Genomic DNA, 14,988 nt, shown 5'->3' with positions numbered 1-14,988 from the left:
TACATGCGGCGGTTGGGAAGCGGTTAAATGGTTACTCTCTCATTGTATTGAACAGTCAAAGCCTATCTGAAGCGGTTACTCTGATACGGAAAACTGATGTTTGTTGCGCTACCAGAGGTGGTTCTGGCCAGCTCAGTAGATTGCTTTAAGAAAGGTCTGGATAGTTTCATAATTGTACATAATATAACTGATTACTAAGATTTGTAGGTAAAGTTGATCCAGGGTAAATCCGATTTGCCTCTCAGGCGATCAGGAAGGAATTTTTTCCCCTGCTGTAGAAAATTGGATCATGCTCTGGTGTGTTTTTTTTTTTTTGCCTTCCTCTGGATCAACTGTGGGTATGGAGTTGGGTGTATGGGATTGTACTGTGTTTTTTTTATATTGATTTGTTTTATACATTTTTTTTGTGGTTGAACTGGATGGACTTGTCTTTTTTCAACCTGACTAACTGTGTACCAGGAGTCCCAGGAAAGGGCAGGTAGCATTTAAATCAACTGTTTCAATGTTGATTCATCAGGTTACTATTAAGGCTTGTGGTTAAAAAGAGGCTTTCCCGTTTCTTTTAGTATGCACTCTACCAGAACAGTAAGCACTTCATGTGCGGTGCATTACCAAGCCTTTATGACTCCGATTGCTAGGCCGCAACTTAGTCATCAGTGCTTACGTTCACAAATTTTTATTAGGTGAACGTAAGACGGTTAGAGGATGCCACTTTTTAGCACAGTATGCTGCAGGCGGCAGTATAGGTCCTCACATCTGATGGCGGTCTGCATTATTTGTCTCCCTCCCCTCAAGTTGAGCATTGCTCTGGGACGTCCCATTATGTAATGATTAAAGGCTCTGTGTCCCGTGCTGTACGAAAAAGAAAATAGGATTTTTAATAACAGCTTACCTATAAAATCGTTTTCTTAGAGTACATCACAGGACACAGAGATCCCGCTCCTCTTATTTGGGGATATTGGGACACTTATTGCTTTGCTACAAAACTGAGAAGCTCCCAGTATGGGAGGGGTTGTATAGGGATGAAACTTTCTGTCTAGTTGATTACACCATTGTCCAGCACCTGAAGGTGGATATAACCCATTATGTAATATTTAAAGGCTCTGTGTCCCGTGATGTACTCCAAGAAAGGGATTTAGCAGGTAAGCTGTTTAGAACTCCTAATTTTATATGCAAAGTGACCATTTTGCAATTTATTTTTAGAGCTGCCTTGCCACATAATGATGATGATTTTCTGGGTGATGACCTTGATTATATGATTGCTATGGAAACTACCTTGGCAGGAACTACTTCCCCTCCACCTAGTCCAACCTTCAGCAGCAGGCCACCCCCAAGCCCCATCCAGGAAGAGCAAGTTGTATATTCAGAATGTGAAGATGAGGCAGAAAAGGAGGTTCCTGGCACACCCCCTAACAAGAAGGTAAAATAGCATTTTGTGCTAGACTGATGTTGTTGGTGATACACTTCTGTGTGTTTTAATGGTCATTATTTGCAAAGTACGTTAATATTAAAGTAGTATTAAACCTGCAGTATTGTTGGCTTAATACATTGAACAAAATACAATATACATTCCCCGGTAAACTGTTTGTTACATTTTTTTACCTATGCCCATTTCTGTTTACAACTTTCAGTGTTGCTGGCTTGTGCTTTCTTAGCCCTTCTTCCCTAAACTTCAGGGCTTCGCATGAAGTGAACAGTGTGGTCTTAAGAAGTCTGTTAGTTTGGAGGATGGAGTAGCTGGGGTGTGCCCTGCCATCCTGGGCTATCGAGCTGTGCAATTCTTTTGATGGACAGTGTGTAGGGAGACACAGCTCTAGTCCCTGCATGCAAAGGTGGCTCCATAGGATGCTGCACGAGAAAGGAGCAACCGTGAAGCAAGAAATCTGGTGGACATGCTGCTCTTTAGAGGTGTAATCGATATCCTGTTGGTTTCTTTAAATCAGAGCTGCAGCCAGATAATTATAGCAGCCACGCTGCATAGCCAACAGGGTAGCATCATTGTTCACTGTTGCAACTCTGTGGCTTATGTGTCGCATGCTTGCTCTTTGGACTATGAAAGACTTGCAATTCTCTGTTCCTCAAGTATGCTGCCTGATCATTTTACCTTTAACTTTATTTCCAGAAAAGCTGTTGAATTGAGAACATAATGCAGTGAAATAGAGTTTAAATCCCAATATATAACCTTCCTTTTACATTCTGATTTGTATGGTACAGAACAGTGTAGGAAAATGTGACTATAGGCACTTGGAGTACATACAGTGTAAACCTGAGATACACCTCGATTGGATAACTGTCCCATTTCAAGTGGTAGCCCTGCTTCTCCATCTGGTATAGATTTTATGGATTGCCAGGGGCTCGAGGGCTATATATTTGAAGTAACTCATGATATGAGACAAATCTAATATAAAATGCATTTAAATAATTACTAGGAGGTCATAGTCTCAGCTAATGTCACACCTGATGTAAAGATAATGCATAAAGCAGTTGTAAACTGAGGCCACTTTGATGATCACATTTAGATTTCATTGTATTAAACTGGACATATAAGGTGACCGTTTATGTGCTTGCATTTTTTTTTATCTTTGCCATACTAAAAAAGAAAAAACGCCATATATTTACAGTCACGCTTTTCAAAATTTTGAGTAGGATGATTTGTTGTCATAATAAATCTATGTAATATTTTTTTTTTTTTCTGTTATTCAGTTCAGGTCTTTGTTTTTTGGGTCCGTTCTTCAAAACTCCGGCCAAGCAGCCCAGGAAGTTCTGGCTGAAGACAGTGATGGATGATGTTGCTGATTCAATATTTCAAAAATTAACTTTCATTCATCGATGTCATCTGCAACATAAAGTGCATTCTCTGGTACCAGTCCAGGCTTTTATTTCAAAATACTCATCGAAAATCATTTAGGGTGCTCACAAATGGCAGGGAAGGATATAAGACAAATACCCCCACAAAAGAGCAAATTTTTTATTTTTTGTTATAATTTATATTTTGCTGTATGGGGAAAAAAAAATCAGTGAAAGCTCTTAATTATAAAACCTAGGAGCTCAGAATGCTCAGGGTTAAAGCTCCAGACAGATGTGTTTCCAAATCAAGATGACGCAGCTGAAAAATGGCTAGAATGAGAGTCTACAGCAGGGGTCCTCAAACTACGGACCGCGGGCCACATGCGGCCCGCGGAGGACTTTAAACCGGCCCGCCCGTCCCTGACAGGCAATGCCGGCCGGTTACACAGCAATCCCGCTGTGTCACGGAGATCTCCGTGAAACACAGCGTTAACAGTTCCGGCGCGCTGTGTTAAATGTCCCGCCCTCCTCTTCCTAGAAGACTAGCTTGTGTGATAGAGCCAGTGTGCTGTCTGTCACACAAGCTGGTCTAGGAGGAGGAGGAGGGCGGGACATTTAACAGCGCGCCAGAACTGTTACAGTGGGGGAGCATCGTGACAGCCAGACTGACACAGCACAAAACAGTAAGGAGGCTGTGAGGTGCTTACATGGGGGGGGCTGGCTTGCGATTGTGAGGGGAGCTAAAGTTTATTTTTTAATGATGATGATGATGATGGGGGGGGGGGGGGTGGCTATATTGTGAGGGGAGCTAAAGATTATTTTAATGATGATGATGATGATGGGGGGGGGGGTGGATTGTGAGGGGAGCTAAAGATTATTTTAATAAGGATGATGATGGTGGCTGGATTGTGAGGGGAGCTAAAGATTATTTTAATAATGATGATGATGGTGGGGGGTGGCTGGCTTGCGATTGTGAGGGGAGCTTAAGATTATTTTAATAATGATGATGATGGGGGTGGGGGGGCTGGCTTGCGATGGTGAGGGGAGCTGATGGGTTTTTGATGATGATGGTGGGGGGGGCCTGGCTTACGATGGTGAGGGGAGCGGATGATTTCTTAATGATGATGATGAAGGGGGGGCTGGCTTACGATAATGATGGTGGTGGTGGGGGGGGTTTAAACCAGGGGTCCTCAAACGGCCCACGTGATTTTTTAATGATGATGGTGGGGCTGATGATTTTGTAATGATGATGATGATGGAGCTGATGATTTTGTAATCATGATGATGATGGAGCTGATGATTTTTTAATGAGGATGATGATGGTGGGGCTTATGATTTTGTAATGATGATGATGGGGGGGGGGGGGGGGGGATGATGATGATGGTGAGGGGGGCTGATGGTGATGTAATTAATGATGGTGATTGATGGTGGGGCTGATGATGTAATGATGATTGGAGAGCTTGCAATGTTCTTGATCGGCTTGCAATTAATGATTGTGGGGGGTTGCAATGAGGGGCTTACAATGATGATGGCGAGGGGGGCTTGCAATGAGGGGATGATGATGGTGAGGTGGGGGGGCTTGCAATGATCATGATCGGTTTGCAATTAATGATTGTGAGGGGGGGCTTATAATGATGAAGGGGGAGGGTTGCATTTGTTCCCATTTTGTTTTTTTCACTTCAAAATAACATATGTGCAGTGTGCATAGGAAATTGTTCATAGTTTTTTTATAGTCCGGCCCTCTAACGGTCTGAGGGACAGTGAACCGGCCCCCTGTTTAAAAAGTTTGAGGACCCCTGGTCTACAGAATGTGGATATTACTGGCTTTGTGTATGAAGAGCACAAAAAAGACCTATCCTCATGTAATAAGCTGCCTGATTGTCTCTGATTAAAATCTGTATACTGCCAGATACTTTTTATTTATTTTTCTGTCCCTTTTTAAGAATTACTTTTGGGATGGTTTGATATATTGCTAACAAAATGTGTTTCTACAATTAACTTGACCCTCAAAAATCCTTGCAAATCATTCATGAGTGCTTAAGCAGCCAATAAATTGCTTTGAGACACGATTACACTGAGTTGTTCACCCAGAAGTTCTCGGTTATAGTGAAGTCTGCTGTGCTCACCTCAAGAGGCAGGATCTCCCTCATAAAGATTCTGGTTCTATTCTGGTCCATCTTTTGTGTCACTCCTCCTGGTATGCTCTTCAAATGTAAACCGTAAAAATCTTGCGAGCTACCATAAACATATACCAACTTCTATCTAGATAGCTGCTAGCACTGATCACGTCTTATATGACTGCACAAAATAAATAAATATAAAGAAAAGCCTTAATCTTAATGTTGGCATGTGACGATTACTCTTTCCGTGTGTACTTCCACAAATTACTGTAAATTATATACTCTAGAATGCATCTTAACCCTTTCACTGCCAAATCCATACACCGTACAGACTTGCAAAAGGGCCTGCAGGTGGCTAGGTCAGTATGGCATAAGGACCTCCTTTCTCCCTCTCCCAGGGAACACCTGTGCATCCCTATGCGCGTAAACTTGGCACTCCCTGGGCATACACTTTAGTATGCCACACGTGAACAATGCTTTAGTACAAATTTTGCAGGAATTTTGTAAGTTACGCTGTGTTTATGTGCAATATTATTGACTTTGGTGTATTTTTTGTGAAAATGGCGATATGATGAACATTTGCGCAATTCTTGCAGGGCCCAAAAATTCTGTAGCAATTTTTTTTTTTTATTGTACAGGTCATGTGCTTTTAGAAAATGTCTGGTTTGAGGGGTCTTTTCAAATTTTGAAAGCTGTAAGTGAAAAATAAAAACCTCCAGATTTTTGGGTACGTTAGATTTTCACCATTTTGCAAAAAGTCGCAATTTAAAGTTTACAAATATTTATTTGTTAACTCCATACAGGTTAGGCTTTTATATTTAGTAAGGATTTAGCAGGAATTTTGTAAAATTAGCTGTATTTGTATCTAATAATGGCTTTAGTGTATTTTTCTCACCTTGTCTTTCAGGACAGCACCTGGGAAACACTGCAGTCATTCCTTTACAGCCTGGACACTTCCACTATGGTCTCAGTTGTAGTGTTTTCTTTCGGCCATGGTGGAAGCGCTGCAGGGCACCAGGGGTGTGCTGCGCTCTCTCCAGGTCGAGGTGGGTAAGAGCATACCTGTCAAAGTTCGTGTTTTGATTGATCCATAGGCCAGACCAACACCCCCCCCTGACAGGTGGCAGATGTTCCAGTGTCTCTCTCCCCTTCTCGAGCCCGGCGAGGGCAGAGGCTGACAGAGGTCCCATGCCAATAGGCTGCAGAGCGTGGGCTAGAGGAATATGCGATGTATAGGGTTCCTGGCAGCTAAGCTGGTCCGAGTGGTGGGTGACGGCACTGCCACACTGGGCGGTGCGTGGCAGCTTCCGGTTCCGGCCTCTGGAGCGCAGAAGGGGAAGGCAGCCTCGGCAGTGCAATTTCCAGTCCTCGCGATGGCAAAATGGACCGGGAAAATCAAATAAAAGCTGCCGGATGACTGCTGGACACTGGGGAAAATGGAGCCAGAGGAACCAGCAGCGGTGATGGGAACAGGAGCCACAAGCACCAGCCCAGGTAGCAAGAGACAGTGGTTTATATTTACAATTCCTGAGCTATGTATGTTTTGTGTCCCTTCCTTCCTTCCTTCCTCCCCTGTAGTGGGGGGGGGGGGGCCCTGCCTCTCGCTTACAAGTGACTTCTCTGGGAGTGTGTTTGTTTTTGTAGCAGTGATTTGGTGGGGTATTGTTTTGTTCACTGACTGTTGTCTAAAGATCTGCGGGTTGGGATCCAGTGCACAGATATTAACAAAGTGTTGATTTTGGTGTATTTCAGTAAGCAAAAGAAAAAAATAAACATGCTTTCTCTTTCGTTCATGGACGGACACAGCAGCAATCTTGACAAAGTGGGTATTCAGCCTTCAATCAGGAGAGGACTAGGCAGAAACAGGTTAAATGTTTTAAATGCATCAAAAAACTGTACAGTACTGCCCCGGGGGCGGTCCCTCTAGGTACAACCTCTCTCCCTGTATCATGCAGCTCCTGAGAATCCTCTTGTTCCTGAGAATCTACTATCAACAGCTGACTGGGCGACAGACTGGATCCCAGATCCTTGTAGTCCCCCCAGTTTTGCCCATCGAGCACATGCCGACCTCTAGCTATGCGCTGGGTTGTCCACGACGTGCCCCGTTACTCCAGGTGCGGCCGGCGGGCTACGCGCTCCGGGGCACACATGACTGGGCTCTATGCTTGAATCACAGTGTGCCGCATGGGAGATGGACCTGTCAGGAATGCCTTCCAGTGTATCCACACAGGAGTAGTAGCTCCCCTGCCTCGGTAGGCAGACTTAGCTGGACATTCCTGGGGGGCGGTCCATTAGGGGGTACCACCCTACCTTTCCTCCCTCCTACCTGGGTCCCTAAACTAGGATGGCTACATGTGCTGGAGGTCCGGCCGGGGGGGGGGGCATCATCCGTTGGCGGGGGTCTGCGCTGCTGCTCCGGCCTCCTGCGGGGTTGATTCGGCTGCCATTAGTGTGGGGCGGCCTCTATGCAGCCTACTGGGTGGCTGTTTTTACATGCGGCTGGTGGCGCCGCGTTGTGCTCTAGTTTCTTCGGTGGCCATTTTCATGTGGCCGCACCCCTCTTTACAGTGCGGCCGCTCGGTGGCCATTTTTTTAGGAGTACTTCTACCTCTGGTGTCTGTATACGGCGCAGCCACGCTACAGTGAGGCAGTGTGTCACGGGCAGCGGTGGGAGAAGCATCTCTGGCAGGAGACGGACGGCAGCTGGGCAGTACCCTTTGAGTGGTGAGTCCTCTGGGGGGGGGGGGGGGCTCATGCCTTCTGCGGCAACTAGGAGGGTGGGCTATGTACCTTGCCATTACATCTCCGGGGGTTTCAGGCACGTGGGTCAGCATGGCGTCTGTAGCGGACGCCTCCTCCCCAGGAACACCTGAGTTGGCAACTGGTGCCCCTGCTGTGTCAGTGGACGCTATATCAGTGGTCCTGGAAGTTTTGTTACCAAGGTGGAAGCGGCGTGAGGGCAAACGGGGGGTAAAAAAAGACATGGTTCTCTCATCATGCCAACAACAAGAGAATTACTTGGAGACCTGGGCACCCTGGAACTCCTTTTTGGCTTCCGAGGAGGGAGGACCCCTCCTCGAAGTGGTAAATTAATCCACAATGAGTAGGGCACAGGTATAAAATGCAAATGGGGTCGACATGCCGACGGATAGGTCTGGGGGAAGGAGGGGACTTTTTGGGGGCGGTTCCTTTTTTTTTTTGGGTAGGGGTAATTAAGGGGGAATTAGGAGGGATAGGATAGTTTGTAGTCGATACATGTTGAGGGGTAGCTAATGTAAGGAACCCGGAAGACAACCAGAAGGGTAGAGACCACCGAGAGGGGTAAGCCTAAACAGGAGCCTATATCGGGGGGGGTCTCCTCTCAGTTTTTCTTTTCTCGCTTGCTTGTTCATTTAAGTGACTGATGTATAGGTTGATGGTATAACAAGATGTGACTATCGTGAATGCCCTTAACGTGTATCTGCTCATCTCTTTGAAAACAAATAAAATAGATATATAAAAAAAAGAAGGGTGCTAGAGTCCGAGTGGAGCCTAAAACCGGATGTGTTTCAGGGGATAGTAGACAGATGGGATACTCCCCAGGTAGCCCTTTTTGCATCACTAACAAATGCAAAGGTTCCGCTCTACTTTTCTCTGAACAGGCAGGACTAAGCGGAGGGTCTGGACGCACTGACTCTGCGCTGGTCCTTCCATTTTGTTAAGCATTTCCCCCTGTGCAAATGATTTCTTTAGTGCTCAAGAAGCTACAAGGAGAAAGGACAACCCAAATTCTAGTGGCCCCATATTGGCCCAAGAGGCCTTGGTTTTCAGTCCTACTGAAGTTAGTGGTAGGGTCACATTGGTTGCTGCTAGTTTGAAGGGACCTGCTGTCTCAGGGACATCAGGATCCCAACGTAGGTCATCTCAAACTTGCGGTTTGGTTACTGAGGAGCAAATCCTGAAAAATAAGGGTTTATCCAATCATTTAATTTGTACTCTGCTAAATAGCAGAAATAAAGTCACAAGGGCCATTTATTTTATGACCTGGAGAAGGGTTTGGCTGCGCTATCAGTTTTTCTAGAGAGAAGGTTATCTCTAGATACGTATATCATTAGGTTTTTCAAGGCACTAGCTAGGGCTAGGCCGATACCATTTAAGGTTTTTTTCAAATGGGATTCATCTGTTGTTTTGCAAGGTCTGACTAAAAGACCTTTTGAGCCACCAGAGTCCTACCAACTTTCTGTCCGTTTCCAACTTGCCCTAAAAGATTTTCATAGTCTGGATGTGAGAAGATGCATTTTTTACGCTATCTGGAGGTAACCAAGGAGTTAAGAAGGTCCAATTCTCTTTTTGATTTATTTTCTGGGTGTCATAAAGGTTACAGAGCTTCTAAAAGCACTATTGGTAGGTTGCTTCAGATGGCTATCCACAAAGCTTATGTGGCTGCGAGAATAGAACCTCCCGCAGGGGTAGTGGCCCATTCAACGCGGGCCGTAGCAACGTCCTGGGCGGAACATGCTGGGGCTTCACCTGGACGAGTTATTCCACCTTTACTCATCGTTGGTATATCATCGTCATAGGATGGACTTGCTCGAGGCAGCAGAGCAATTGTTTGGCAGGAAGGTCCTGCAGGCGGTGGTCCCACCCTAATGCCGTGTACACATGGCCATTTTTCATGACGAGAAAAATTCAATTTTTTAAATTGGTGGTGAAAAACGGTTGTGTGTATGCTCCAGAGCACTTTTCTCGACGAGAAAAATGGGCGATTTTTTTATTTTTTTAGAACCTGCTCTTTTTTCGTTTCGTGAAAAACGATTGTGTGTACGCTTTAACGAGGGGGGGAAGAAACGCGCATGCTCTGAAGAAAGTTATGAGACGGGAAAATTGGCAAAAGCAGCCCAAAGGTGGCGCCATTTGAATGGGACTTCCCCTTTATAGTGCCATTGTACGTGTTGTACGTCACCACGCTTTGCTTGAACATTTTTTTCACAAACGTGTGTATGCAAGGCAGGCTTGAGAGGAATCGCGACAAATCATGTCAAGAAAAACATAGGCCGGGATTCAGAGAGATCAGCGCATCTTTAGTTTGGCGTAGTAGTGGGTTGTTGTATGATAATGAAGCGTGACCCCATGTAAATGGTGCGCCGAACGAACGGCACATGCGCGCGCATGCTCAGTATCACGTCGAATTTACTCCATAACATACGCCGGCTCAATGCCTGTGACGTGAACGTAACCTACGCTCAGCCCCATTCACGTACGACTTGCGTAAACGACGTTAAAATATACGCTTGTTCCGATGTCCATACTTTGCATTACCTGCGCCTCATATAGCAGGGGTAACTTAACGCTGGACGTAAGCCTTACGTAAACGGCGTAGCTGAATGCGACGGGCGCAAGTACGTTCATGAATCGGCGTATATAGGTCATTTGCATATTCAACGCGTAAATCTACGGAAGCGCCCCTAGCGGCCAGCGTAAATATGCACCCAAGATACGACGGCGTAAGAGACTTACGTTGGTCGTATCTTGCAAAAATTCAGGCGTATCTGCTTTTCTGAATAAGCGTATAGATACGATGGCGCACATTTGGACTTACGACGGCGTATCTGGAGATATGCCGTCGTAAGTCCTTTCTGAATCCCGGCCATAGTTTTTTTGCATGACATGAATAACGGTCGTGTGTATGTGGCATAAGAGTAAGTTAAGTACTCGTTTATCATCTCCAGGTGCTGTCCTGAAAGACGAGGTGAGTAAACCTTAGTTAGACTTACCGGTAACCTTCAGATTTTTTGAGAAATTTGGATATGTACATTTTTACGTACGTTCGATTTTCACCATTTCGCAAAAAGGCACAATAATAAATGTTACAAATATGTATTTATTAAGTCAAAACAGGTTAAGCTTTTATATTTCTTAGGAATTTTGTAAAATTTGCTTTTTTTTTTTATCTGCTAATGATGGTTTTAGTGTATTTCTTGCAAAAATTTTGCTTTGATAAACATTTGCGCAAACACCGCAGGGTCTAGTAGCACCTTATTTTATTCTACTGATTATGTGCTTTTAGAAAATATATATATGGTTTGGGCGGTCTTTCCCAAATTCTGAAAGCTATAAGTAAAAAATAAAAAAGCAAAGGAAAGTGCAAAAATGGTCTGGCCACCTGAGTGTACAAAATGGAGCACAGGGCCTGGCAGTGAAAGGGTTAAATGCTACAAAGATGACCAATACATTAGAGGAGCGGTGACAACTTTTATCAATAAAGTGACTCTGTGCAACAATATAATGCAACGTGTAAACTCATGTCATAAAAAAGTCCTTATTTGAGTGCTCAAATCTATACAAAAAAGTGTTCCAGTGCACTGAAGTGCTACGTGCAAAGTTCTATGTTGAAAAATTAATGTGAAGGCATGCGTTGATATAATAAAATATATAAAATCCATTCCAAAACACAATGATCAGATCCAAAATATGGTGCTAGCAAGCGTGTTCTTTTGTCCACTCAGTTGTCCTCCCCCCTTCAGTATATGCGCTCACCTTAGAGAATGTGACCTTGTAGTTAAGCTTGGTCAAAGCACGCCTATGAACCACCTCTGGATTCAGTGTCTGTAATGGGATCCTGGGCTGATTGCTGGCACGTTTTTCACATACATGTATAACAAAGGAAATTTAGATAGTGTGATATCGTTTAAACTATTTTTATTATTAAACACTAGCCCCTTTTAATAGGGTACTCACATTTAATGGGTGCTTCAGTGCACCACTTAAGGACCAAAGAAAACGCTGTGACCGCTGAACTGGTGTGTCCTTTCCATGCTGAGACCGATCCACCGTCTCCTGCACCTTCCTGTCCCCTCCCCAAAGCGTGTTGATACCAGGAATGTCCCTCTGAGGAAGATGCGTTACATTCCCAGTATCGAAATGTAACTTTTTGGCTCAAAAGCAAAAACTGTATTTGTGGCGGAAAACTAACACTGCACATCACCCTGAACACACCATCCCAAGGTCATGGCAGCATCATGTTATGGGGGATGCTTTTCTTCAAGTACAGGGAAGCTGGTCAGAGTTGATGGGAAGATGGATGTTGCCAAATACAGGGCAATCTGAGAACAGCTGTTAGTCTGCAAAAGACTTGACACTGGGGAGGATGTTCACCTTCCAGCAGAACAATGACCCTAAACATACAGCCAGAGCTACAATGTTATGGTTTAGAGCGGGTGTCTCCAAACTATGGCCCTCCAGTTGTTCAGAAACTACAATTCCCATCATGCTGAGTCATGTCTGTGAATGTCGGAGTATTACAATGCATCATGGGAAGTGTAGTTCTGCAACAGCTGGAGGGCCATAGTTTGGAGATCCCTGGTTTAGAGCAAAGCATATTCATTTGCCAAAATGGCCCAGTCAAAGTCAAGACCTAAATTCAATTGAGAATCTCTGGCAAGACTTGAAAATTATTGTTCAGACACTCTCCATACAATCTGACAGAGCTTGAGCTATTTTGCAAAGAAGAATGGGCAAACATGTCACTCTCTAGATGTGCAAAACTGGTAGAGACATACCCAAAAAGACTTGCAGCTGTAATTGTAGCGAAAGGTGGTTCTACAAGGTATCGACTCAGGGGGGCTGAATACAAATGCATGCCAAACTTTTCAGATATTTATGTGGAAAACCATTTATTATTTTCCTTCCACTTCACAATTATGTGCCACTTTGTGTCGATCTATCACATAAAATCCCAGTAAAATACATTTACGTTTTTGATTGTAACATGTATGTTAGCAGTGTTTTTCTTATATCTCTTCAAAGTACTATGTCCCGTAGCTTTCTCCTGCTCATTTACTGTTATTGGCCTGATAACTTCTAACAAGTTCTCAAAGATGGCAGCCTGAAGTGTGTGTCTTGAGAGGTTGCTATAAATTAGCAAAAGGCTGGCCATCTCAGAGCAGAGCTCTGTGCATTACTTTCTTCCTTTTGCAAATGTGGAGTGGGGGTGTGTGCCTTTCCTCCAATTGGCTGTCTTGGATGTATGTCAATAATCCACTCCCAGTGGGGATCAGAGAGGAAATCTGTAACACGTAGAGCACTTTCTAAAAGATATATACAGCTGAAGACAGCGGATATGAATGTAAAACTTATGTAGGGAGATTTGTTTCATCCCTGTGTATCATCTGAGGCTGTTCACTTCACTGGGTATATGTGAGGGTTTACATCTACTTTAAGGGTTCATTTACAGCAGATGCAGTCGGGTCCATTTTTAAACGCAGTAGAAATGCATATGCATGAAAAAATGTTGTTTTTCAATTATCCTAGTTTATAAAACTGAATATATTGCAAATGCACCACAGTAGTATGTAAATGCAGCTTAGTAAACATTCTAACAAATTATTTTAAAAAATATGCACCATTCAGGCACTGAAGTTTCATTGTAAACACATGTAGAAATGCACAGGGTTTGGTGGTGTAAACAAGCCTTTAAAGCGGAATTGCTCTCCAATTAGAAAACAGAGCAGGCAGGCACACACGTTCTGCACTCTTTTCCATTGTTTATTGTCAAGCAGACATCTGCTGGCTGAAGTCCCTGCTTGCAGAGTCATGTAGAATAATCTTGTCTCGTGAATACCTGATGCTTTACTGGATCAGATTCAGAATACTTTCCAAAGGGCAACTATTGCATTCTACTAACAGTTGTGGGGCCTACTGATGTGCTGACACCTGCAGCCTGGAATTATGCTATCCTCTGCTGTTTGTTTCATCCTCAGAGTCCTATTTGGTTCTGTTGGGTGTGGTCAGATGATGGTTTTTATCATGGTAATACAAAATGTTATGATCAAAATCACTCAGTTATTTGCTGACTCATTTTGTTGATTGCAGAGGCCACAAGTGTGCTCCCACACCCTCCCCTGCGTGTTTTGTATCAAATTTGCCCAGGGTGACTTATGAGCCCTGAGTCTTTCCAGTCTCTGGCTGATGAGCGTGCCCTGAGGAGTCTGCTTATTGCTATTACTCCCATTTGGCCTTTTATTGATGTAGTGCCCACCACTCTGACAGTAGAAGTTCAGCTTGTTGCTTCACTCTTATACAAGAACTCTTGTATAAAGAAAAAAAACATTTGATTGGCATGGCCGTTAAAGGACAGTCTCTTTAGACCAGCTCTTGTCGACATCTTCAGGCCTTGCCCGTGTGTCCTCTTCCAGCTCCTCCGCCCACCCGGCCGACAATGTTATCCTATCGGCAGAGGGCGAGAGGAGTTTCAGATCCAAATAGAGAGCTACCCCTGCCCTGCTGATAGGATGACCTTGTTGGCTGGGCTGGCAGGCATGGGAGCTGAGAGAGGACACACGGACTGTTAACAGCGTTTTGCCCTGCAGGTAGGAGTCATGAGCAGGAGAGGCAGAGATTGTTGTTAAAGAGAAAAAGGCTGGGAAGACTGCAGGAGCACTGCAATATAAAGGGGGCACTGTAATTTAACCCTTTCATGCCTAAGCCTATTTATGACATTTATTTATTTATTCATGACATAAACACAGGTGTTTACAAAATAAAATCCGTATTTTTTGCTAGAAAATTACTTGGAACATTATATATATATTTTTTAGCAGAGAATCTAGAGAATAAAATGGCGATTGTTGCAATATTTTATGTCACACGGTATTTGTGCGGCGGTGTTTCAAACGCAACTTTTTGGGGAAAATTAACCTTCATGAATTTAAAAAAAAGAAAACGTAAAGTTAGCCCAATTTTTTTGCATAATGTGAAAGATGATGTTACGCTGAGTAAATAGATACCAAGCATGTCACACTTTATAATTGCACGCATTCGTGGAATGGCAACAAACTACGGTACCTAAAAATCTCCATAGGCGACGCTTTAAACTTTTTTTTTACGGTTACCAGGTTAGAGTTACAGAGGAGGTCTAGTGCTAGAATTATTGCTCTCGCTCTGACGATCGTGGCGATACCTCACATGTGTGATTTGAACACCATTTTCATATGCAGGCACAACTCCTGTATGCGTTTTCTTTGTTGCGCAAGCTCGCGGGGAAGGGGGCGCTTTTTTCTTATTTTTTTATAATGAATTTTTTTTTTTTTTTTTTGTTTTTTTA

The 14,988-nt window shown here is 43.9% G+C and overlaps 1 protein-coding gene across 2 annotated transcripts in view; it reads left to right on the top strand.

The window, feature by feature from the left end:
* RAD9A (RAD9 checkpoint clamp component A) overlaps window positions 1-2,863 on the top strand; it is a 206,822-nt gene extending 203,959 nt beyond the window's left edge. For both annotated transcript variants that reach the window (XM_040320831.1, XM_040320832.1), the window contains exons 11-12: window positions 1,204-1,420; window positions 2,704-2,863. In XM_040320831.1, coding sequence (XP_040176765.1) covers window positions 1,204-1,420; window positions 2,704-2,787 — 301 coding nt within the window. In that variant the 3' untranslated portion in view covers window positions 2,788-2,863. The remainder of the gene's footprint in view (window positions 1-1,203; window positions 1,421-2,703) is intronic.
* Window positions 2,864-14,988: the final 12,125 nt, after the last annotated feature.

Source organism: Rana temporaria, chromosome 8 (assembly GCF_905171775.1).
Source record: "Rana temporaria chromosome 8, aRanTem1.1, whole genome shotgun sequence".
In the NCBI taxonomy this organism is placed as follows: domain Eukaryota; kingdom Metazoa; phylum Chordata; class Amphibia; order Anura; family Ranidae; genus Rana; species Rana temporaria.
Note: the sequence above shows the minus strand (reverse complement) of the source record. Positions and strands in the feature narration are given on the sequence as shown.